Source organism: Crinia signifera, chromosome 1 (assembly GCF_055691185.1).
Source record: "Crinia signifera chromosome 1, ASM5569118v1, whole genome shotgun sequence".
Taxonomy (NCBI): Eukaryota; Metazoa; Chordata; class Amphibia; order Anura; family Myobatrachidae; genus Crinia; species Crinia signifera.
In genome coordinates this window covers 260009041-260034738 of record NC_139217.1, presented here as the reverse complement: position 1 = coordinate 260034738, position 25698 = coordinate 260009041, and the positions used below count along the sequence as shown (strand labels likewise).

Below are 25698 nucleotides of genomic sequence, written 5' to 3'. Positions count from 1 at the left end.
TATAGATTCGGTATGGAATCCCGGCGGTTGGAATCCCGACGCTGGAATCCCGACGGCCAAAATCCCAACAAGGGGGGGGACGTGGATTGCCCCCCCTTGCAGGCTCGGTACGCTCGGCGAGCTAATTTATTCTCCCTCTATGGGTTTCGTGGACACCCACGGAGGGAGAAAGTTTCAGGATTTCGGCGGTCGGGATTCCAGCGTCGGGATTTTGACCGCCGGGAATCCGACCGCCGGGAAATTAACCGCATCCCATATATATGCCCACCAATGTATATTATAGTGGTAACGGCCAGGGCGGCGTTTACCTGATCCCAATATACGCAGCCCAGCGATCAGTTCTGAATCGCACTGAAATTAAAGGGCCCCTGCTCCCACTCTTGGAATATAAACCCCGCCCATTATGTAAATATCCTTTTATAATGAAAGATTTTCATCAAAGTCTTTCGCCGGCTGAAAATCTCTCGCTCTTTGGTGAAAATAGCTCAGTGTGTACGAACTACTTTGGTGAAAGATATATCTTTCAGAGATTTTGGCAAAGTCTTTTGAAATGAAAATCTTTAAGTGTGTATGGGCCTAGTCTTGGGCAGGTGCGGATGGCACGCTCTAGACGTACCGGACATAGGAGGCAGGAGGTACCAGACAAGACTGGACTCAAGAGGCAGGAGGTACCGGACAAGACTGAACTCAGGAGACAGGAGATGCCGGATGGGATCGGAGGCAGGAGGTGCCAGATGGGACCGGACTCAGGAGGCAGGAGGTGCTGGATCAAACTGGTAATTGCACGCTGGAACTTGGGACCTGAATGTGAAGCACAGAGTGATCCAGTACACACCGCAAGGTATGCAATTGTTCAGGTATCAGGCATAGGGCTTGACTTCTTTTTAAAGCACAGAAGACAAGCAGGGTGTCGCATGAGGTTTGCATGCTGAGATCATGTGACTCTAGGCAAGAATACACTGTGATCCAGGAACAGACACTAATCAGCTAAGCGTGTAAAGACAGCATGAACAGGCGTAATCACCTCTGTGAGAAGAGAGTCCAGTTTCCCTGCAATACCTTGGAATGTGACAGGTGACTAATCAGGAACTTCAGCAGCCAGGCACTCAGCATGCAGCTTTCATGCTGACAAGAAAGCAAAGGTGAGTTACGCCAGAAAAGGTTTTAAGCCTGTATCCTGACACAGGGTTTGCACATGCGCAGAAGTGCGCAAAACCCAGACTATCGGGGCTGGGGCTGAATTCAGATCACATCGAGTGATCCTGAATCGGCCCCATAATTTATAAATCAGTAGATTGATCACAAAATTTGGAAACAGGCAAAAACTGTATATCAGACAAGGCACTGTAGTGGAATCTGATTCACTTAAACAACTTGGCTGAATGTTTTTGTCTATTTTCCTTGGTTTGTGAGCAAATTGCTGATGCTGCTGTACAGGGGTGAACTAGAAATCTGTGGGCCCCATAGCAATTTTTTTAAGGGGCCTCCCTTATACTTATTAGGAGGTGGGCGCATGCACACTTGGCTCCAGCCACACTTTATCAGGACACATCTGTTCCCTGCCTCTCACATATATATACATATACACACACATACTGTACACTGCCTCTCATATACACATTGTACATAAATACACTGCCCCTCACATTCTGTCATACATACATACACACATTTATACTGGCCCCATAGCAGCTGTATGCCCTGCACCCTCTATAGTTATGCCGCTGACTGTACCTCTTTTAATCAGACCCTGTATCACATCCCTGCTTCTCTTTACAGTCACAGTTCTGTTTTATTTATCAGATCTTAGCTATGATAGCATGAAAATACACTACTACTTTTATAAACTGTAGGTAAAGATGCATGTGTTTACATGTCCGTAGTATATCAGCTATGAACTTTGTAGCTTGAAGCAATTATTGGATTGCTTGTGCATTTCAGTGTTGTAGTCTAGATACATTCATAAGTGTGTGTAGGGAGTGTGTTAAGGGCAGAACTAAATAGATTTTGCATTGATTTGTCTCAGAGATGTGATATGTAACACCATGTGAACTTTCAACTCTATCATCTCCCAGTAGTTCTTATATTTCATTGGTCACTGTCACTGTTTGTTATCTAAAGGCCTTTGAGACACCCACTATTCCAGTTTCTCAATCTCCGTGCAAGGCTGCAAGCTATGTTAAAGAAATGGGTGTAGAATGACTACAATGCAGACTGCCACAAAATCTATGTGTGTGTTATTGTACTGTTATTATGCAACACTCAGAGCCAGGATTACACTTTGCTATGTAGTTTATGGAACAGCCATCTCTAACACGTGATTCTTTAAGCACTAGGCTACATTCAACAGACTTCTTTCAACTTTGTTGGGCAGGCTGTGAACCTGTACTGAATATAGGACTCCAGAATGGGCTACATGATGAAAGGATGGTGCTTTGTTGTATTTGTGGCAGTACTGGGATATCTGTACCGTGATACTTTTGACCCAGGTAAGAAATGAAATTCATGAAGTAAAATCATATGAAATACATTTTTCTTGTATGGGTAATCCATTGAAATGTGAGGCAATGTGAGGGATTTTATGCAGTTGATTTACAGATTTTATGGAAATAACTGCTCTGTCTATAGTGTGCATTGTTTATACCAGGGGTGGGGAACCTTTTTTGTGTCAAGGGCCGTTTATATGGGGAAAAAATCCTTCGGGGGCCATAAGTAAACATTTCTCTTACAAATTGTCCTGTTGCAGCTCATGCTCCGGCGGCTGCCGCTGACTAGGACTGACAGTCTCCAGTTGATTAAGAGGAATCTAACGAGAACTACCGACCTCTCGCGAGAATTCCCCTTGTACTTGACTCCCGGCAAAACTGCCAGGCAGGTGGGAGGGCCACTCAGACTGGCTACGGGGGCCGCATGCGGCCCCTGGGCCTGAGGTTCCCCACCCCTGGTTTATACAGCTCGACAGTGTGTGTGTTGGGGGGTAAATTGGGTCATCCAACCCTTCCGACAGCGGGAAAGCTGGGTAGTTATGTGCAGGGTGTGCAAATTATCCCAGAAGCAGTGATGCTTAATCTTGACACTAGAGCTGTTGTTGAACTACAAATCCCAGCATGCTACAGTTTTACTATTTGGCAATGCTAAAACTGCTGGGATGTGTAGTTCAAAAACAGCTGGAGTGTCAAGGTTAGACATCACTGACCCAGAGACTTGTATACTCTTCCACCCTTATTTCGTGAGCCTCCCGGATGATCCATGAGAGTAGGGAAGTATATAGCAAATACGCACAAATTTAATGGAAAAGGACCGAATCATTTAGAAATAGCTTTCTGAATAATACTATATTTCAACTGTCCCAGTTCATCAAAATAAGTGGGGTTGGAGTCAGTAGTGGACATCCCCTTATTTCCCTCCAACATTTGCAATTTGTGGGGCGGGACTCCTGTTCGTGGTGGTAGCAAAAAAGGGGCATGACCTCCCATAAAGGAGGCATGGCTTTGTGGGGACGCCACAATAATGAAGCCACGCCCAATTTCATACTTGCCTACTTTGTCGATCTCTTCTCTGGGAGAAGTCTGCAGACGAGACGCAGTATGTTGGAAGCACAAGGACGAGTATGGCGCGATTACTGGGTCAGAGAGGATGCGATTTCCATAATTTTAGCCCCTTCCCCTCTCCGAATGACCCGCAAATTCCTGCAGCATGAAGGGGCAAGCAGGAGCTCTGGGGAACATGCAGGAGACTTGGATATCTTCTCATGGCGGGGGGGGGGGGGGGGGGCATGTATTCTCTCTGCACATGTTACATCTGCCCCACCTGCAGTGCATATGGTTTTGTCCATTAGAGAGCGGTTGTGCCTTTCCGAGTGAATCAGAATAACCCCCTTAGTATGGAGACTTTCAGCCTGCTGATGCAATGGGTGAAATTTACTAAGATGTGTATTCTACTTCACATGTGATGTTGCTATGGGCAACCAATCAGATCATGTCTACTATCTTCTAGAGCAGGGGTGGCCAGACTTTTGTTAACCAGAATCTACTTTTTGTACACTTACTTACCCGTGATCTACCGGCATCTCTTCCTTTGCAAAATACTCCCCTCCCCATGCAATTAATGCCCTTTCACATTATGCCACATGAAATGATGCAAAATTCACCTTATGCCACACAGAATGACGCAAAATTGACACTATGCCACACGGAATGACACAAGATTCACATTATGTCACACAGAATGATGCTAAATTCACCTTATGCCACACAGAATGACACAATATTCATCTTATACCACACAAAATGACACAAAATTGACTCTATGCCACACAGAATGACACAAAATACACACTATGTCCCACAGAATGATGCTAAATTCCCCTTATACCACACGGAATGATGCAAAATTCACCTTATGCCACACAGAATGACACAAAATTCACATTGTCACACAGAATGACACAAAATTCACCTTATGCCACACAGAATGACACAAAATTAATCTTATACCACACAAAATGACGCAAAATTGACACTATGGGGGAAATTTACCAATATGAAAAACCTAGTTTTTCGTATTCGTATTTCCCCTACGACTGCATACGACTGTTTCAGTCGTATGCAAAGTCGTGTTCCGGAGGGGAATGTACAAAGCAGTCAGATAAGACTGCTTTGTAACCCTCCGATGGTGTAACCATTCGTATTAGCGGCACATATATACGGCCGCTAATACGTATGTTTCTGGCAGCCTGCACGGATCATTCAGATCCGTGCAGGCTGCAGTGTGTAAAAAAAATTAGAAAAATTAAATAAATAAAAAAAAAAAAAACAGCGTGGGGTCCCCCCCACAGCTGTAACCAGCACCAGGCTGAAGGAGCCGGGGCCGGTAATTAAAAATCAGGGAACCTGACAAATAGGGGTCCCCCGATTTTTAACAACCAGCCCCAGGCTCCAGGTCCGGGGCTGGTTCCCAAAATATGGGGGACAAAATGACTAGGGGTCCCCCGTATTTTAAGAACCAGCCCCAGGCCAAACCAGCCAGCAGGGTAATGTCACAGCCGGGGGACACTTGTGATATAAGGTCCCGCGGCCAAAACATTAACCCCCTGACCGGTCAGCCTGGCCAGGGGCCCTGGGGGAGTTGGGACCCCCTCCAAATGAAGGGGTCCCCCCCTCCAGGACTTACCTGACAAGGCTGAAGCCTGGTGCTGTCCCCGGTGACCCTGGGCTGTGGTCACCGGGCTGATTAAAGTGTAAAAAAAAGAATAAACCATACCTCCCAACTGTCACAATTACAGCGGGACAGTCCCGATTTTCGGGTCCTGTCCCGCTGTCCCACCCGCGGCAGGCATTGTCCCGCTGCGGGGGGTGGCAGTTGGGAGACCCCCCAATCTAATAGAATAGACGCTGTGCGCATGCGCACAGCATCTATTCTCGTATGAAAATGAGGCTGCGGCTAATTAGCATAAGCCGCAACCTCATTTGCATACGCCCGCCCCCTTTTCGGACGCTCGCGATTTCCTAAGCACAGAAGTTGGGAGGTATGAATAAACTATTGTCTAATACTGGGGAACTATGAGTCCCAGCAAGCCTCCCCCGCAAGCTGGGACTTGGAGAAACACAAGTCCCAGCCTGCGGGGCATTAAAGGGCCCGCTGGCACTTGTAGTTCCACAGTATTAAAAATAGTAAAATAAAACACACTGACCCGCAAATTCCTGCAGCATGAAGGATCTAGCAGGAGCTCTGGGGAACATGCAGGAGACTTCTCATGGCGGGGGGGGGGGGGGGGGGGGGGGGGGTCTGGGCTTGTATTCTCTCTGCACATGTTACATCTGCCCCACCTGCAGTGCATATGGTTTTGTCCATTAGAGAGTGATTGTGCCTTTCTGAGTGAATCAGAATAACCCCCTTAGTCGGGAGACTTTCAGCCTGCTGATGTAATGGGTGAAATTTACTAAGATGTGTATTCTACTTCACATGTGATGTTGCTATGGGCAACCAATCAGATCATGTCTACTATCTTCTAGAGGGTGCTAAATAAATAAGAAGTATATTCCGATTGGTTGCCCATAGCAACATCACATGTGAAGTAGAATACACATCTTAGTAAATTTCCTTCAATATGTCTATAGGAAAGGAATAGGTATTTAACACTCCTCTACAGGCCATTCACAGTGGTCAGACATCCTTGCATAAGATACGCAAAATATAGCAGTTATATGGCTCACTGAACCTTATGACAACATCTGATTGCTTCAGTGATATCTATTACACCTGTGTGTTCAGTAAGATTTGTAGGAGAATTTATAACGTTCAACATATTGTAGGTCAGTACTCACATGTAGACATGTCATAGTCCTGCATCTTCAGTACTCAAGGTTGACTTTTTTTTTTTTTATAATATATTTTCTCTTAATTATTTTTAACTACATCTGAAATGTAAGATTGTTTAATTGCATATGGAAATCAATGTTTATTTGAATTCTGTACACTGTAATACAATATATGTATGGTATATGATACTTCCAATGTCTCAAAAAAAGTTGTTGAAAAAAAAACGAAATACATATGGAATACAATTTATAATTAGTGTTTGTTATTATTATTAGTTGATATGTTTTACAGATGCTGTAAAGATTTATGGTGACCCTTTTCTATTTTATCACAGCCAGTCTTGCCAATGCTAGGGTTCTAGTAACCGGTGCCAGCACTGGCATCGGGGAGGAGATAGCATATCAGTACGCCAAGGCAGGAGCAAATCTTGTTATCACTGCGAGGAGGGAACATGCTCTGGTCAAGGTAAGAGATTTACCCATCAGAATGTTAGTTAAAGTGAATTGCAAATTGATTCAAGTTGTTGGGTAAAAGATTAAATTATCTGAAAGCAGTAAATGGACAGGGGAAGTGGAAATTCAATAAGACACCACAGTTTATGAATGCTGTAATTATCGTCACATCAGCGATTCCCTCACTTGGTGGTGATTGCAGTTTGTTTAATGTCTGAGAGGTTTACATTGCATGAGTTTAACCAGGGCCAGCAGCAGAAATCCCCCCCCCCCCCCTGTCTGTGAACTTCATCTACCCTGTGTCTCTCAGCCTCACCCCTACTTTTGTCTCTCCAACACATCCTCCCATGCAGAAGCAGATCCAGAAAAAAATTAAAGGGGGGTCTCCTGATGGGAATGGGGACAGTTAGTGGTGATAGGTACATTTTTCACACAGGTGCGAGCTGTGTGAGCCAGATTCCTCACTGGGGGCATGGGGTACATACAATAAACAAGACCATAATGCCACAGTGTGGTGGTAGTGCCTCCTGCACATAGTACCAGAGTTGTAGTAGTAGCAGTAATGTAGACATACAAAAGGAGAGCACTACTGTCGTCTACATTTAAAAATAAATGCCAGAATCGAAGTAGGGCACAGGCCTGAGTAACTCCCCCCCCCCCCCCAATCTGCCACTTCTCCCATATCTCTCAGCTCCTTGTCCCTATGTCTCTACAGCATATCCTCCCATATTGCTCAGCTACATCCCCCTGTCTCTGCAGCATATCTCCCTCTGTATAACCAGTTCAGTGACTTCTCTGCATCTTCTGTTTTAAAGAAAACCTTTTTTAAAGTTTTAAATACATACTATTTCCCCTACACTCATGTTTTGGAAAAAGATACGTGGTGACACACATATCTCCTCGACTTTCGGCCCCCTGACTTCATTCCTAGGCAGTCCTGAGTTCTCCCCAGGACTGATACTAGCGCACTTTAGGCAATGGGCACTAGAAGGTCTCTTCAGGGTGGGACAATTGGTTCAGCCTTCTGGTGTTAAACAATTTTCTGATATTTGTTTGAAGTGGAATATCCCCTCCAATGATTTTTGGAAATATCTACAAGTTAGACACTTCCTAAACACAAATGATAGGGCCAAATTAGCAGCTTGGGAACTAACACTGTTCGAAAGACTATGTGTATCCCCTATAAATCCCAGACATACGATCTCCACTTTATACAAACTACTTCGACTTCCTGTGGGCCAGAGCCTTCCTACTTTCGCCCAGAAGTGGGAGAGAGACTTGGGTCTATCACTATCTCCAAAAGAATGGGAGGCTATTTTTTCTCAAAACTCATACAAGCTCTATATGCATTCATGTAAGGGAGACAGTATAAAGTGTTAATGAGATGGTATATGTGCCCTTCTGTGCTTCACATAATTTTACCCTCTATACCACCTACTTGCTGGAGATGCAGACGAGCCACAGGCTCTCTTCACGTATGGTGGGATTGCCCCGTACTCAAACCTTTTTGGGATGACGTTCTGGATACCTCGCAAGAGATACTGGGGTTCCAGTTCCATCTGACCCAGCCTTTCGGTTGATAAACTACTCGAAAATGACCATTATGAACCACAAAGCCTCGGGCAATAATCGATTCTCTCTGGAAGTCTATCAGCCCTCCCATGAGGAAAATGTGGTTCTCAAAAATTGATTACCAAAATATGGAATATGCACACCTTACTTCAAAAGATAAACAAACAGAATTCATGACAGTCTGGCACCCCTGGTTGGAGTATAGGTCCTCTGCGGCCTATAAAAACTATATGTTCTCGGTTAATGAGGTTGTTGTGGTTTCAATGTAAAGGTAATGCCATTGTATTCACAGGCATTTAGCTCTTGGTTGCAGGTCTTCCCCATCCTTACCCCTACTATCCTTCACTTATTTCTTTTCTACTCTTCTTCTTCACACAGGTTAATGCTTATCTATGTGCTCAGACGCTCAGTAATTACTTATACATATGTCCAGCACTTTAAGACTATTTGCATCTCAATTTTTTATCAGACTGGTGCTGTATTTTACATTACTTGTGGGTTTTGTTTTTACTGACAATATACACCATATACTGGTTGGACATGTATTTTTTACTTGATATTTTTAATAAAAACAGATTAAATAAGAAAATAAAAGAATAAATGTTTTAAATACATGTTCTTGAACTAATTCAATTATTAAAAAAACCTGACAATCCAACTTTGGCAAAAAAAATACAAAAGTTACATTAAGTGGTTAAGGTGCACTTCTAGTTTAAACACTTGTCTTCTGACCTTGGAGATCTGATGTGCAAACCCTTGGCATTGGATAAGCTTCATAAATGACCCCCACTAGGCTTGTTTCCTCAATGTATAAACATAATAAGCTTGTACAACTGTAATTACTTACCTAATTCCTTAGTTTATTTTACTTTTTATATAATGTTTGTATGTTGTATTATCGCTGCCACTCTTTCAGTAACAGACACGTTCTGTAGGTCATGTTTTCAGTAGAAGGTTCTCATGAACAATATACATCTCTGACTATAGCTTGTACTTTACTGCAGGTGAGAAACAAGTGCCTTGAACTTGGGGCTAAGACAGTGTTCCTGGTCCTTGCTGATATGGGTTCATCAGAGGCTCGAGAGAGAGTGGTGGAACAAGCAATCTCTAAGATGGGTGAGAGATTAGGGAATTTATGTACCAGTTCATAACATACTCACATACTACAAGTCGTACAGTACATACAGTATTCTGGTGTAGCAATGCGGGCGGTCATAAGATACCTACCCCCCCCCCCCTCAATCCTCCCTAGCAGCCTAACCCTTACCCTCCTCCTCTCGCAGAGTGAACCTAACCCTCCCCACTAGTACCTTACTCCAACCCACCCTCCTCACAGCCTAACCCTCCATTGCAACTGTAAGTCCCCCCACTAGTGCCTAAACCTCCCTTCCCCGGCTGCACTCTAGCCCGGCTAGCATACATACTGATTGGCATCCTTGCAGTCATGTTTCTTGCCTCGGCATCCTAATTGCTGTTGGAATTCCATCGCCGGTCTGCTGGTGGTAGTCATGATTCCACTGTTGGTCTCCCAGTGGTAGTCAGGATGCTGGCGTCGGTATACTGAATGCTGGAAGTCTGATTGCCGGGATGCTTATCGCATCCCTACTAAAGTATGTGATTGTGAGCATGCTCTGTTTGCAACAAATTAACATCAATCTATGACCTCTTCATCTCTGGCAACTTCAATTTGTTGGCTATTACAGAGACTTGGCTCATACAATCAGACATGGCCTCCCCCGCAGCACTGTCACCTGGTGGTCTCCACTTAACACACACCACCGGGCTTGGTAACAGTAAAGGTTGGGGTGTTGGAATATTACTGTCCCAGTTGTGCACATACACAGTCCTACCACTGGTTCCATCACTCACAGTCACATAATTTTGAGATCACTCTATCAGGGTATCACCCCTTTCTCCTTGGGCTTCCCAAACAACAATTTCTGGAAGATTTTTCTGCCTGGCTCCCTCAATTTTCATCTTCTGACATCTCCACCATCATCATGAGGGATTTCAATATCGCTATTGACGACCTGTTTTCCCCACATGCCCCCAAACTCCTCTCTCTAACCTCCTCTCTAGGTCTAAAGGTGCCCATACACATTACAATTATTGTATACAATATTGTATACAATATCGCATCTCATCGCATCTTGGTTTTGCGATGAGATCTAGTACAAAAAGTATGTGCAGCACATACTTTTTGTACTAGATCTCATCTCATCGCAAAACCGAGATGCGATGAGATGCGATATTGTATACAATATTGGGTACTTGTTTCCTAGCACGGCCACAATCGCGGGCCCCCGATTTTCCCATTGAAATGCATTGAAAAAAGTCAAAATCGCGTCGTCGCGTCGTATGCGGCTAAAAATGGCTTAAATGGTCCAGACGCGATGCCCCCGATTTCCCCATAGGGAACAATGTTAAATGCCTCAATTTAGCCACGATGCCCCTGATTTTCCATAGGAATCACTGTTAAATGGCTCAATTTACCCAAATCATCATAGGGAACAATGGTAAATGGGCCAGAAAACACAAAAAACACCCCTGAACAGTGAAATGTCCCCCCAAAAGTAGTTTACACCACCCCACGATCAACGCGAACCCGAAGCGTGGCAAGCGTAGCGAGCCCGCGAGGGGCGGCGGTACGCGTCCTCCGACCTTTTCATACCCCCACTATCCACGTCGGCGTGGAGTTGAGAATAGAATAGTGTGGCGAGCGTACGCGGATACCTTCACAGCTAAACGCGTCCCTTCGCGGGCTTCACAGGTATCCGCTGCGCTCGCCACGCTTCGGGCTCGGTGCGCTCGCCACACTATTCTATTCTCAACTCCACGCCGACGTGGATAGTGGGGGTATGAAAAGGTCGGAGGACACGTACCGCCGCCCCTCGCGGGGTCGCTGCGCTCGCCATGCTTTGGGTTCGCGTTGATCGTGGAGTGGCGTCAACTACTTTTGGGGGGACATTTCACTGTTCAGGGGTGTTTTTTGGGTTTTCTGGCCCATTTACCATTGTTCCCTATGATGATTTGGGTAAATTGAGCCATTTAACATTGATTCCTATGGGAAATCGGGGGCATCGCGGGTAAATTGAGGCATTTAACATTGTTCCCTATGGGGAAATCGCGGGCATCGCGTCGTTCCATCGCACCTGATTTTTTAGTGCATGCGATGGCCGCGATGCCCCCGATTTTTCCTCACGATGCCCACGATCATGATCGTTGTGGCCGTGCTAGGAAACAAGTACCCAATATTGTATACAATAATTGTAACGTGTATGGGCACCTTTACCCAATGGTTTGACTCTTTTACTCACAAGGAAGGCCACTGCCTCGATCTTGTAATCACCAGGCTATGCTCTAGTTCTGAAATCGCTAACACCCTGTTACCTCTCTCTGATCACAACCTTATCACGTTCTTAATCCCCTCCATGATGCAAAACTCTGTAAAACCCAAATCATGCAAGCTTCCTCAAACTCTCAGAAATACTAACGCTATTAACTAACAACTTTCTACCTCTTTGCAATAACTGCTCTCACCAATTTCTACATTTACCTGTTCTGAGATCGCTTTATCCAACCAGAACCTGACTCTACAAACAACCGATGATGAAGTTGCTCCAGCTACTCCTCAATCCATTTAGACTTAGATTCCAACCATGGCACTCTAAATTAAGAAGACACCTACAAAAACTATTGCGTAGATTAGAACACCAGTGGCTTAAATCTCAGAATCCAAGTGACTTCCTCACATTTGACTACTAACCACTCATATCGTAATGCTCTGGACACTGCCAAACAAACCAATCTCTAACCCCAAATTACTTTTTAATAGGTTTAAATCACTTCTTTACCCTCCCTCACCATCCCCACCAGCTACTAGCTTTCAGCACCGGGGTCTGTTGTGTTTCCGGCTGTGGCCGTGGTGAACCAGTGGAGGGCGCTGGGAACTGGTAGGAGGGTTGCTTTATGTACGATGAGTTTGTATACAGGTAGTCTTGACTTGTGGTCGGCCTTGGCTGCAGGTAAGTAGCAATGGCCTGAAGCTGGGGATGACAGTTGGTAGCCTGGGAGCCGTTGAGAGTTGTCAATGGCCTGAGAGCTGCAGATGACTGTTGACAGCCTGGGAGCCATTAGGAGTAGTCCATGGCCTGGAAGCTGGAGATGAGTAGTCCATGGCCTGAGAGTCGGAGGGTAGATTGGCCTGGGCGCCAGTGGAAAGAATGTCTGACCTGAGAGCAAGGAGGGTACGTTGGCCTGGAAGCCACTGGAGAGTCTGTCTAGCTTGAGATCCAGGAGGGTACTTGGCCTGAGAGCCAATGGAGGACATTTTCTTTCAGGGAACCAATAGTGTGTTCTTCGGCCTGGGAGCTGGGGATGGTTGCTGATGGCCTGGGAGATGGAAGTGTGTATCGATGGCCCGGGAGCCGGAGAGGAGTGTTGACAGCCTGGGAGCCGTTAGGAGTGTTGACGGCCTGGGAGCTGTTAGGACTGTCGATGGCCTGGGAGCCGGTGACGTTTGTCAGTGCCCTGGGAGCCTTAGGAGATGTTGATGGCCTGGGAGTCGGTGATGGTTGACCTGGGATGTCAACAGCCAGGACACTAGTGGTAAAAATCTCTGGAGAGCTCAGTAGTAGTAGTTGATGGTCATGACGCTGGTGGTAAGAGTCTCTGGGGCAGAGCAATAACAGGAGGTTGGCCTGGGAGCCAATATAGGTGACTAGCCTGGGAGCTAGCAGAGATAGCTAGCCAGGGACAGCGGTGACCTCTACTTGGGATGGCTGGGCACACTCTACCACAGGGATGGATAAGCAGTAGTGACTAGTAGGTGAAAGGTTAGCCAAATCAGCAGCAGGAAACTGAAGGTGATAACGCTGGAAGCACTGGGTAGCCTGGAGCCTAGGAACTTCTGAAACAGGTGCAAACATTTAGGGTACAGAATGAGCAATTGTTCAAGGCAGGGAGGCAGGGCCAGAACTCTGACTTATATCCCCCTTGCCTGTCTGTGATTGGCTGCAAGCCACAGCATCAATCAGAACCAGGAGGGACTTGAGAATACCTTGATTCTGGCACAGGTGTACAGGTCAGAGTTTGCAAGTAACCTATTGGAGCAACCATGTCAGCTGATGGTCTTCAATATGGAGGAGCCTAGAATGCAGACAACCTGAAGTAGCCTGTGATTACTTCAGCAGATAGGAGTCCTCACAAGTGAGTAATCACCTAGGAATGTGATGCTACTGCAGCAGCAGCAGCATGGACACAGGCAAGCCTGGAAACACAGAAAACAAACATGAAACTAGTCAGGTTCGTGACATTATCAGTGCACAAAGAACTTTCTTCCTTCTTCAAGGACAAGATTGATAAAATCCAAGAGGAATTCAAATGCTCCTCCTCAGCCAGTGACTTGCTCACTTCCTTTATTGAGCCCTTTGACACTTTCTCATCATTTAACTCCACAAGTGAGGACAGGGCCGTCTTAAAATTAGTGAGGCTCTCCCCCTCTGGCAGCAGTGAGTATAGCAGCGGCGGCCGGAACTTGGGTAGCAGGAGGCGGCTCTCTTAGAGGAAAATTCCTTCTCAAATGGACAAAAACATGTGCACAGCAGGTGGGGGCAGATATAACATGTGCAGATAGACTTAGATTTGGGTGGGGTTTTTCTTCAAAGCGAGATCTATATTGCAGTTTAGAAATAAAGCAGTCAGTATTTTCCCTGCACAGAAAGTAACTCACCCAAATCTAATTCTATCTGCACATGTTATATCTGCCCCACCTGAAGTGCACATGGTTTTGTCCATTTGAATAAGGCCCTGAGTGAGGATGATGTATCAACACTCTTCTCATCCTCCTACTCTACTACTTCTCCTCTTGATTCTATAACCTCACAAGTCAGTAAAACTTTACCTCCTGTGCTTATCCCAAACTTAACTAATTTCTGTAACCTCTCTCTCTACTGGTATATTTCCTTCTATGGTCAAGCATGCAGTTATTACTCCCATGCTGGAAAAAACACAATTCTGATCCTAACTCTCTCTCTAACTAACTACCGTCCCATTTCTCAGCTCTTGTGCATCTCCAAGCTACTTAAGAGATTTGCCTATACTCACCTCGCACACCTTCTTAACTCCTACAACTTATTGGACCCACTTCAGTAAGTCTTTCACTCTCAACACTCCAAAAAGACAGCACTGACTAAAGTAGTGAATTATCTGGCCACTTATGAAAAAGCCATTTCTCACTTCTTATTCTTCTAGATCTCTGCTACCTTTGACACTGTTGACCACTCTCTTCTCATACAAACAGTACAGTCCCTAGGTCTTCAGAATACAGCCCTTTCTTGTTTCTCATCCTACCTATCTAATTGCTCTTTCAGTATTTGCTTCTCTGATTCTACAGTACCTTGTCTTCACTACCTCTGTTAGTCAGAGTACCACAAGGCTCAGTCTTAGGTCCTCTGCTTTTCTCAATCCATACCTCCTCTCTTGACAAATGAATCAACTATTTTGGATTTCAGTATCATCTGAATGCTGATGATACTCAAATCTATCTATCCTCCCCTAATTTGTCACCATCAGTATTGTTCTGCATCTGTGAATGCCTTTCTGCCATTTCATTTTGGATTACATCTCACCACATCAAATAACACATCCATAACAGAATTAATTATATTCCCAGCAGCCAAGAGTAGTTACCAACCTGATACAGTATCTCTATCACTGTTGAGAACACAACAAGCAATCCTACTCCACAAGCTCACTGTCTATGTGTCATCCCTGACTGAACTGTCCTCACATTCAATTTGTCTCTAAATCATGTTACATGCATCTAAAAAACATGTCTAAAATATTTTATTTCGGCAACTGAGGCATTAAATAACTATACTAGTCAGTAAAAGTCAGCAATGGACCTTAGTAATAATATTCAATAACTGAAAGAAAAACTACATTGTATGTAATTTGTAGGGTCCTTCAAAGAGCTGAAAGGAGCTCCCAGTCCAGCAGCTAATCAGGAGCGGCTTTCTTTGATTGGCTGCTGGACCGCAAGCCCCTATTGGCTATCGGTCCAGTGGGAGAGTTGAAAATAGTGGCAGACCTGCTTTGACTATACATCGCTGTCCGACTGTCTTGTCTTTACAATTATGTGCGTAGAGGCAGGCGGCAGCATTTGACCCTCCCCTTGGCAACAAGCCATTTCTCTCCCCCTTAGGAACAAGCAATTATTTCATCCTTGGCAATGAGCAAATAATTTCCCCTTGGCAATGAGCAATTCACTCCCCCTTGGCAATGAGCAGTTCAATCCCTCTTGGCAACAAGCATGTATTCCCCCTTGGCAATGAGTATTAAGCCCCCTTGGCATCGAGTATGAACCCCCTAGCAATGAGAATGTCAATAAGTAGCACTTATGTGTCAAATATGTAATGGGCATTATGGTTTGTTATATATTATGTAATGGGCATCACAATGTGTGGCACATTGTGTAATTAATATAATGGTGTGTGACCTTATGTGTAATTGACATTACGGGGTGTGGCTTTATGTGTAATGGGTATTAAGGAGTTTGCTAAAATGTGTAATGGGCATTACGCTGTGTGGTATAAACTGTAATAGCACTCCCCCTTTTTGTGGTGCCAAGCCTCCTTTTCCCACCTGCATGAGTAGTTGAATCTGGGACCACCCATTACCATATTTATTGGTATTGGTTTTTAGGATGTCAGAAAGATGATGCATGGGTCCTCCTCCTGTCTTCTGTTGAAAATGTGTGTACTATTAGGGATGGTGATTGCAGAATAATAGTACACACCAGCAGACCCCTATAATTCATGAAACAGTTTACAACTTAGCCATTGGGATGGTTTGTTAAGCATTACTCATAGGCGTGCGCACAGGGGGTGCGCACAATTGCAGCACCTCCTACCGACAGCGGCAGTGCCCCCTCCCCCGGCCGGCTAGCTGTACCTGCGCTGGGTTGCTGGCCTGGCTGGGCTCCTTCAGCAGCAGTCAGCATGTCGAGTGTCCAAAAGGGGGCGTGGCCACGGGGGGTCCGTGATTAGGCCACGCCCCTGCCTTTCCCTGTGCCCGGGTAGACCACACTGCAGCTGCAGCGGCTCTGCCTACTGTCCTGTCACTGTGGCAGGCTCTCAGGCTGGCTCCTGGCTGAAACAAGAAAGAATAAAGTAGCGCTTGCCAATGAGGAAAATCAATATAAAAATTTATTACACAATATGGACAATAATTGAATCGATATAATAAGAAATACACAATAAAAATATATTAGTAAAATGCTCAAGCCCTCAGTGGATGCCACTGTTGGTGGGATGTTAATAGGATCCGTCCTATGTATGCCGTGAGGTGGGTAAATGGATAGGGGCCCAACAAAGTTCTTTTTTGAACTGGAACAATATATAAGGTCTCCAATTGGGAATAAAAGTCAGCGAATTTTTAGAAGATAGAAATAATTACCACTGATTGTCCCTTGGGAGTCTTGTGTCCATATAGGACTGCTGAAAAAGCTGTGATCTCCGTGTGGGGTTGGTGGATAAATCTTCTCCGCTTGGTGATGGTGAATATGGAGCCAGATGGTAGGTCTCAAGGATGAAAGGTTGTTTTCCCAAAATATAAAGATAATCAACGGCTGGTTGGATCCAAATAGCGTGGTGTGGCAACAACAGTGAGGGGCCAGTATGAGCAAGCAGCTTCCAACGCGTTTCACTGTCTCTAGGGACAGCTTTGTCAAGGATATGCTGCTGACAGTTCTTTAGGGGTATTTATACCTGTGTCTGATAATCAAACACAGTGCACCTGTGTGCTAAAGAACATTTCATCTACTTTAATACATAAAATTTCAATAAATGAAAAACAATAGAAGGCAACAGTAAAATGAATGACATGCAGAATGAACTTTCACATTAATATGACGAAAAATTAAGTTTTAGGCAAATAAAAACATGTGTAACAGAGGCGCGCTATTGGACGGGGATCAGGTGTCCAATAGATTATTTCCTCAAACACCAAGCGTTCGTCATGACAACGGGTCATGTGTTTGTGGTACAGCCTATACTAGGCGTGGGGCGGGATGAATTTAGACAGGGGAGGCTGGCGCGATGTTCGCGTGCGTTCCAAGCCTCTATTTAGGAAGCGTACTTCCTGTTTCATTCATATCGCCTGGACGCCCCGTAATAGGCTTGCGTCTCAGACCTCGTTTTGGAGATGGTATTCCGGAAGTTCCGGTTTTCACTAGCGTGCAGTCTGGTTGCCTAGTAATAGGCTTGCGTTCCAGACCTCTTTCTAGTGATAGGCTTGCGTTCCAGACCTCTTTCTAGAGTTTATTATTATAAAAGTGGCGGAGGAAAGTTAAACTAAGGTTGTAAAGTTATTACGCATCAATCTAAACACACATCATTGTGGAAATAAACATGATTCAAGAACAGACATAACCTTTTTTTTTTTTTTTTTTTTTTTGTGGGGATGGTCACGTAACTCAGTGTTGGTATATTTAACTTTTATATAGACGTGAAAATATCGTGTGTCCATTTTAGGTCACATATAGATTAGAAAAAAACGTTATGGGGTTTAAAAAAGAGAGTCTCATTCAGTAGATAAGAACATTTGATAGATTATAATTAGCTAAAGAATACTAAACCATGATTGCAGAATGGCAATGGAAAAAGTAGCGCCATCTTGTGGCCACTTTTGATACATACATCAGTATATTATATACATTTGGCCTATGTTGTTGGTCAGTGGAGGAGGGAAATACAGTATATAGCAAACAATAATACAACATCACTTAATTCTTCTTTTGGTAGAAGAATAGATGAGAAGGTAACCAAAAATTATTATTACACAAATGAAAGAATGAAAAAATTAATAATAATAGTGATAATGGTAATTATATTTAATTATATTTATATTTAAATATAATAATACAGGTACAAAAAAAAAATATATATATATATATATGCACAAGAATCTTGTAAAGAAATGTATAATAATAATAATAATAAAAGAAATAAAAATTGAAATTGAGGATTAGATCAGTAGGGCAAGAGGGACTCATTATAGAAATGGGAATTTTTTAGTGTGTAACTCACTGATTTCAAATCACACTATTTAGTTCTATTGCTTCGTTTAGACCATTAGGGTGGATACAATTCATCTGATACATCCAGTAAACTTCTCTCCTACATAACTTTTTGAACTGATCTCCACCTCTAATGGTCTTAGCGATGTGTTCAACCCCTATCAATTTAAGACTCTTAGGGTCACTGGAATGTTTCTCAAAAAAATGTTTGGATACACTATGCAAAATCACTTTGTTAATGACATTTCTACGATGCTCTAAAAAACGTTGTTTAAGGGGGCGAGTGGTGCGCCCAACATATTTCAGGTTGCAATCGCATGTAAGTACATAAATAACAAAACTGGTGTTACAATTAATGAAACTGTCGATTTCATGAGTCGACCCATCGTCTACAGTGACTTTCAGTGTCCTTCTGTCTACATGTTGACAAGTGAGACAGCGGTTAGACCCACACTGAAAAAAACCCTTAGGTTTAGTGGGTAGCCAGGAAGTAGGCTTCTCGTTTGTACACGTAACAATTGGTTTTAGAAAGCTGGGGGCTAATAGATTTTTTAAAGATTTATTTTTGCGGAATATAAAAACAGGTTGGTCTGGAATAAGATTGCAGAGTACATTGTCACCTTTAAGAATATTGTAATTCTTCTTAATTATATTACGGATTTTAGGACAGTAATCATTATATTTGGAGATAAAAGCCATCTCTCTCTTATTATCATAGAGTTCTTTATCGTTTTTATTTTTATTTTTTTTAGAAGTGGCTGTAATATTTGTCAAAAGATCTTTTCTTTCGATCTGTGAAACATCAGATAGTGCCTTTTTAAGGATATTTTCTGGATAATTGTTTTGTTCAAAAGCTTCTATCAAGATATGTGATTGTTTTTGATATGTTACTTCGTCCGAGCAGTTTCTCTTTAAGCGGAGTAGTTGGCCTTTTGGTATATTCTTTTTCCAGATAGGAAGGTGTGAACTATGATAATTGAGGTAGTTGTTGGTACTTACCTCCTTAAAAAAAGTGCTAGTAGCAATCTTATTGTCTTTGATCTCTAATGTGAGATCTAGATAATTAATTTTTTGCTTATCATAAGCATGGGTGAATTTCAAATTAAATTGATTATTGTTTAAGTGCTCAACGAAAGAATTTGCAGAAAAGTGGTCCCCATCCCAAATAATAAAAAGATCATCAATGTAACGACCATAGAGGACCAGGTTCGCACCGAATGGACCACCCCATATCAGGGTGTCCTCCGCCTCCCCCATAAAGAGGTTGGCGTAACTCGGCGCGAACCTGGTCCCCATGGCCGTCCCATTCACCTGTAAATAAAAAGTGTCCAAAAATAAAAAATAGTTGTGCTGTAAAATATATAAAATAGAACGTGTCAAAAACAGTCTGTGATCCTCCCCCAGGTCTCCATCTCTTAAAAGTTTGTTATTGATTGCTTGTACTCCTAATAAATGGGGGATGTTTGTATACAAGCTTTGTACATCCAATGTAAGGAAAGCATAAGATGGTTTCCATACTACAGTTTGAATTAATTGTAAAAAGTGTCCTGAATCCTTGATGTGAGACCTGAGGGAGGGTACACGAGGCTGTAGAAAAGAGTCAACATAAAAAGAAAGATTAGAAGAGAGAGAATTAATACCTGAAATAATAGGGCGCCCAGGAGGTGAGGTGAGGGACTTGTGGATTTTGGGTAAATGATAATAAATGGGTGTGAGAGGGTGTTCATTATAAAGAAAATGAAATTCTTCCTTCGAGATGATTCCGTTGTTTTTGGCCTCATCCAATAAGAGAAAAAGCTCAGATTGATATAACAGTGAGGGGTCTTTGGGCAAAGTTATGTAGAAGTCTGTATCGTTAAGTTGTCTTTTAGCTTCTAATATATAATCTTTTGTATCCTGAATCACCAGGCCCCCCCCTTTATCTGCCTCTTTGATGATTATAGAGGAATCTTTCATAAGATTTTTTAAGGCTCTTTTTTCCCATTTATTTAGATTGGTGTGACGTCTTGGGTGTTCATTGACTTGTTTACAAAGATCTTTAAAATCTTTCAAGGTGGTCTTGTAAAAGCTTTCCACACTACTTCCTTTCGTTTTTATTGGAAAAAATTCCGATTTCATCTTAAAATTTTTCTTTATATCGAAAATTTTTTGAGGGGAAGAAGAAAAAGATGGATGTTCATTTTCATCTAAGAGCTGTACTAAAGTGGCTAGAGCTTGTTGGTCTTCTGTGTCTAGCAGAATGGGTGAGGCCTGGTCCTGTTTTTCAACCAGAGTTTTATTGGCGAAGTATTTTTTCCTACACAAGGTCCTAATGTATCTATTTAATTCGACGAAAAGGTCGAAAATATTGGGTGTGGATGAGGGTGAAAATTTGAGTCCTTTATTTAAGAGTTTATTTTCGGTGGTGGTTAAAATTCTTTTTGAAAGATTAAATATTTTTTGTGGGGGTTTTGAGTTACTGATTATCTTCTTATTCTTGAGTTGTACCTGTCTGCCTCCTCTACTTCCTCGAAGCTTGAGGCCCTTCTTCTTTTTGGTGTACCTGTTACGTGATCGGTTTTTTGGTGTGGACTTGGGAGTCTCTTCTTTCTCATTTGTTGATCTAAAAAAACTACCTCAGGTTCTTGTTGGGATTTAGTTTTGAGTGGGTAGGACCATTCTTTGGGTCTGGCTCCTCTCTCCATTGTTTCTCTAGATCTATATTCTTTTTCCCTTTGGGAATAATTGGAAGGGGGATTGTCATTACAATCCCCCTTCCAATTATTCCCAAAGGGAAAAAGAATATAGATCTAGAGAAACAATGGAGAGAGGAGCCAGACCCAAAGAATGGTCCTACCCACTCAAAACTAAATCCCAACAAGAACCTGAGGTAGTTTTTTTAGATCAACAAATGAGAAAGAAGAGACTCCCAAGTCCACACCAAAAAACCGATCACGTAACAGGTACACCAAAAAGAAGAAGGGCCTCAAGCTTCGAGGAAGTAGAGGAGGCAGACAGGTACAACTCAAGAATAAGAAGATAATCAGTAACTCAAAACCCCCACAAAAAATATTTAATCTTTCAAAAAGAATTTTAACCACCACCGAAAATAAACTCTTAAATAAAGGACTCAAATTTTCACCCTCATCCACACCCAATATTTTCGACCTTTTCGTCGAATTAAATAGATACATTAGGACCTTGTGTAGGAAAAAATACTTCGCCAATAAAACTCTGGTTGAAAAACAGGACCAGGCCTCACCCATTCTGCTAGACACAGAAGACCAACAAGCTCTAGCCACTTTAGTACAGCTCTTAGATGAAAATGAACATCCATCTTTTTCTTCTTCCCCTCAAAAAATTTTCGATATAAAGAAAAATTTTAAGATGAAATCGGAATTTTTTCCAATAAAAACGAAAGGAAGTAGTGTGGAAAGCTTTTACAAGACCACCTTGAAAGATTTTAAAGATCTTTGTAAACAAGTCAATGAACACCCAAGACGTCACACCAATCTAAATAAATGGGAAAAAAGAGCCTTAAAAAATCTTATGAAAGATTCCTCTATAATCATCAAAGAGGCAGATAAAGGGGGGGGCCTGGTGATTCAGGATACAAAAGATTATATATTAGAAGCTAAAAGACAACTTAACGATACAGACTTCTACATAACTTTGCCCAAAGACCCCTCACTGTTATATCAATCTGAGCTTTTTCTCTTATTGGATGAGGCCAAAAACAACGGAATCATCTCGAAGGAAGAATTTCATTTTCTTTATAATGAACACCCTCTCACACCCATTTATTATCATTTACCCAAAATCCACAAGTCCCTCACCTCACCTCCTGGGCGCCCTATTATTTCAGGTATTAATTCTCTCTCTTCTAATCTTTCTTTTTATGTTGACTCTTTTCTACAGCCTCGTGTACCCTCCCTCAGGTCTCACATCAAGGATTCAGGACACTTTTTACAATTAATTCAAACTGTAGTATGGAAACCATCTTATGCTTTCCTTACATTGGATGTACAAAGCTTGTATACAAACATCCCCCATTTATTAGGAGTACAAGCAATCAATAACAAACTTTTAAGAGATGGAGACCTGGGGGAGGATCACAGACTGTTTTTGACACGTTCTATTTTATATATTTTACAGCACAACTATTTTTTATTTTTGGACACTTTTTATTTACAGGTGAATGGGACGGCCATGGGGACCAGGTTCGCGCCGAGTTACGCCAACCTCTTTATGGGGGAGGCGGAGGACACCCTGATATGGGGTGGTCCATTCGGTGCGAACCTGGTCCTCTATGGTCGTTACATTGATGATCTTTTTATTATTTGGGATGGGGACCACTTTTCTGCAAATTCTTTCGTTGAGCACTTAAACAATAATCAATTTAATTTGAAATTCACCCATGCTTATGATAAGCAAAAAATTAATTATCTAGATCTCACATTAGAGATCAAAGACAATAAGATTGCTACTAGCACTTTTTTTAAGGAGGTAAGTACCAACAACTACCTCAATTATCATAGTTCACACCTTCCTATCTGGAAAAAGAATATACCAAAAGGCCAACTACTCCGCTTAAAGAGAAACTGCTCGGACGAAGTAACATATCAAAAACAATCACATATCTTGATAGAAGCTTTTGAACAAAACAATTATCCAGAAAATATCCTTAAAAAGGCACTATCTGATGTTTCACAGATCGAAAGAAAAGATCTTTTGACAAATATTACAGCCACTTCTAAAAAAAATAAAAATAAAAACGATAAAGAACTCTATGATAATAAGAGAGAGATGGCTTTTATCTCCAAATATAATGATTACTGTCCTAAAATCCGTAATATAATTAAGAAGAATTACAATATTCTTAAAGGTGACAATGTACTCTGCAATCTTATTCCAGACCAACCTGTTTTTATATTCCGCAAAAATAAATCTTTAAAAAATCTATTAGCCCCCAGCTTTCTAAAACCAATTGTTACGTGTACAAACGAGAAGCCTACTTCCTGGCTACCCACTAAACCTAAGGGTTTTTTTCAGTGTGGGTCTAACCGCTGTCTCACTTGTCAACATGTAGACAGAAGGACACTGAAAGTCACTGTAGACGATGGGTCGACTCATGAAATCGACAGTTTCATTAATTGTAACACCAGTTTTGTTATTTATGTACTTACATGCGATTGCAACCTGAAATATGTTGGGCGCACCACTCGCCCCCTTAAACAACGTTTTTTAGAGCATCGTAGAAATGTCATTAACAAAGTGATTTTGCATAGTGTATCCAAACATTTTTTTGAGAAACATTCCAGTGACCCTAAGAGTCTTAAATTGATAGGGGTTGAACACATCGCTAAGACCATTAGAGGTGGAGATCAGTTCAAAAAGTTATGTAGGAGAGAAGTTTACTGGATGTATCAGATGAATTGTATCCACCCTAATGGTCTAAACGAAGCAATAGAACTAAATAGTGTGATTTGAAATCAGTGAGTTACACACTAAAAAATTCCCATTTCTATAATGAGTCCCTCTTGCCCTACTGATCTAATCCTCAATTTCAATTTTTATTTCTTTTATTATTATTATTATTATACATTTCTTTACAAGATTCTTGTGCATATATATATATATATATATTTTTTGTACCTGTATTATTATATTTAAATATAAATATAATTAAATATAATTACCATTATCACTATTATTATTAATTTTTTCATTCTTTCATTTGTGTAATAATAATTTTTGGTTACCTTCTCATCTATTCTTCTACCAAAAGAAGAATTAAGTGATGTTGTATTATTGTTTGCTATATACTGTATTTCCCTCCTCCACTGACCAACAACATAGGCCAAATGTATATAATATACTGATGTATGTATCAAAAGTGGCCACAAGATGGCGCTACTTTTTCCATTGCCATTCTGCAATCATGGTTTAGTATTCTTTAGCTAATTATAATCTATCAAATGTTCTTATCTACTGAATGAGACTCTCTTTTTTAACCCCTTCACGACATTTGACGTATATATACGTCATGGCCGGGAAGTACTTCCCGACACATGACGTATATATACGTCATGACTTTAAACTGTCACTGCGTCTCGAGACGCAGTGACAGAGGGACGATGTCTGCTGTCCCTGACAGCAGACATGTCCCTGCATGCCCAGGGGGGGCTGCGATGTCGCCCCCCCGTCGGCGATCGCTGTGATTGGCTGTTCAGTGTGAACAGCCATTCACAGCGTTTTCCTGTGTTACCAGCGAATCAGACGCTTGGTAACACAGGTGTCAATCACCGCCGGGCGTCAGGGGGCATGAGGGGGTCATCGGTGACGATGACACCTCACCCCACCCTCACCCCACCTGCCCCCAAGGCTGTGATTGGTCCGTGGGACCCACGGACCAATCACAGCCAAGGCGCGACATTTAAACTAACGGTGACTGCGCTGCAGACGCCATTCCGGTCTGGAATAGCGTGCAGAACGGTCACCGTGCCTGTCTGCCGTGAATACCGACCTGATCCTTGCTAATACTTACCTGATCCTTGCAAATACCTTACCTGATCACCTGCTCACTGCTTGTAGCGTGCTGGACGCTTCCTGGATCTGACTTCCTGAGACTTCCTGCTGCTGCTGCAGTGTGATAGAGAGATAGAGAGATAGAGAGAGAGATAGAGAGAGATAGAGAGATAGTGACAGAGAGAGCTATATTTTGTGTCTGCTACCCCCCCTTTTTGGGGGTGCAGGGGTTTTTTATATATAAATAACTGTCGCTGCTGCTGCAGTGTCATAGTGATAGATAGTGATAGATAGTGAGAGATAGTGATAGATAGTAATAGATAGTGAGAGATAGAGAGATTTGTGTCTGCTACCCCCCTTTTTTGGGGGTGCAGGTTTTTTTTTTATATATATATAACTGTCAGTGCTGCTGCTGCAGTGTCATAGTGATAGATAGTGATAGATAGTGAGAGATAGAGAGATAGAGAGAGATAGTGACAGAGAGTGTATATTTTGTGTCTGCTACCCCCCCTTTTTGGGGGTGCAGTTTTTTTTTTATACATATAACTGTCAGTGCTGCTGCTGCAGTGTGATAGATAGTGATAGATAGTGATAGATAGTGAGAGATAGAGAGAGATAGTGATAGAGAGTGTATATTTTGTGTCTGCTACCCCCGCCTTTTGTGCTGATCACTATATCTGAGGTGATCAGCAACTTTTTGGGGGTGCAGAGGTTTTTTTTTTTTATATATACCTGTCAGTTGCTGCCAGTTGCACCAAAGGTTGTGCA

At 42.5% G+C, this 25698-nt stretch overlaps 1 protein-coding gene across 4 annotated transcripts in view; it reads left to right on the top strand.

Moving 5' to 3' along the window:
* Nucleotides 1-25698, top strand: part of LOC146073909 (hydroxysteroid 11-beta-dehydrogenase 1-like protein) — a 77260-nt gene that overhangs the window by 25877 nt on the left and 25685 nt on the right. Inside the window, exons 1-4 of one of the 4 annotated variants that reach the window (XM_083181504.1) lie at nucleotides 368-841; nucleotides 2375-2489; nucleotides 6656-6786; nucleotides 9350-9461. In XM_083181504.1, coding sequence (XP_083037630.1) covers nucleotides 2408-2489; nucleotides 6656-6786; nucleotides 9350-9461 — 325 coding nt within the window. In that variant the 5' untranslated portion in view covers nucleotides 368-841; nucleotides 2375-2407. Of the gene's footprint in view, nucleotides 1-367; nucleotides 842-952; nucleotides 1143-2330; nucleotides 2490-6655; nucleotides 6787-9349; nucleotides 9462-25698 lie in introns of those variants that run through there. The other 3 variants (XM_083181500.1, XM_083181485.1, XM_083181492.1) reach the window with 3 other exon arrangements.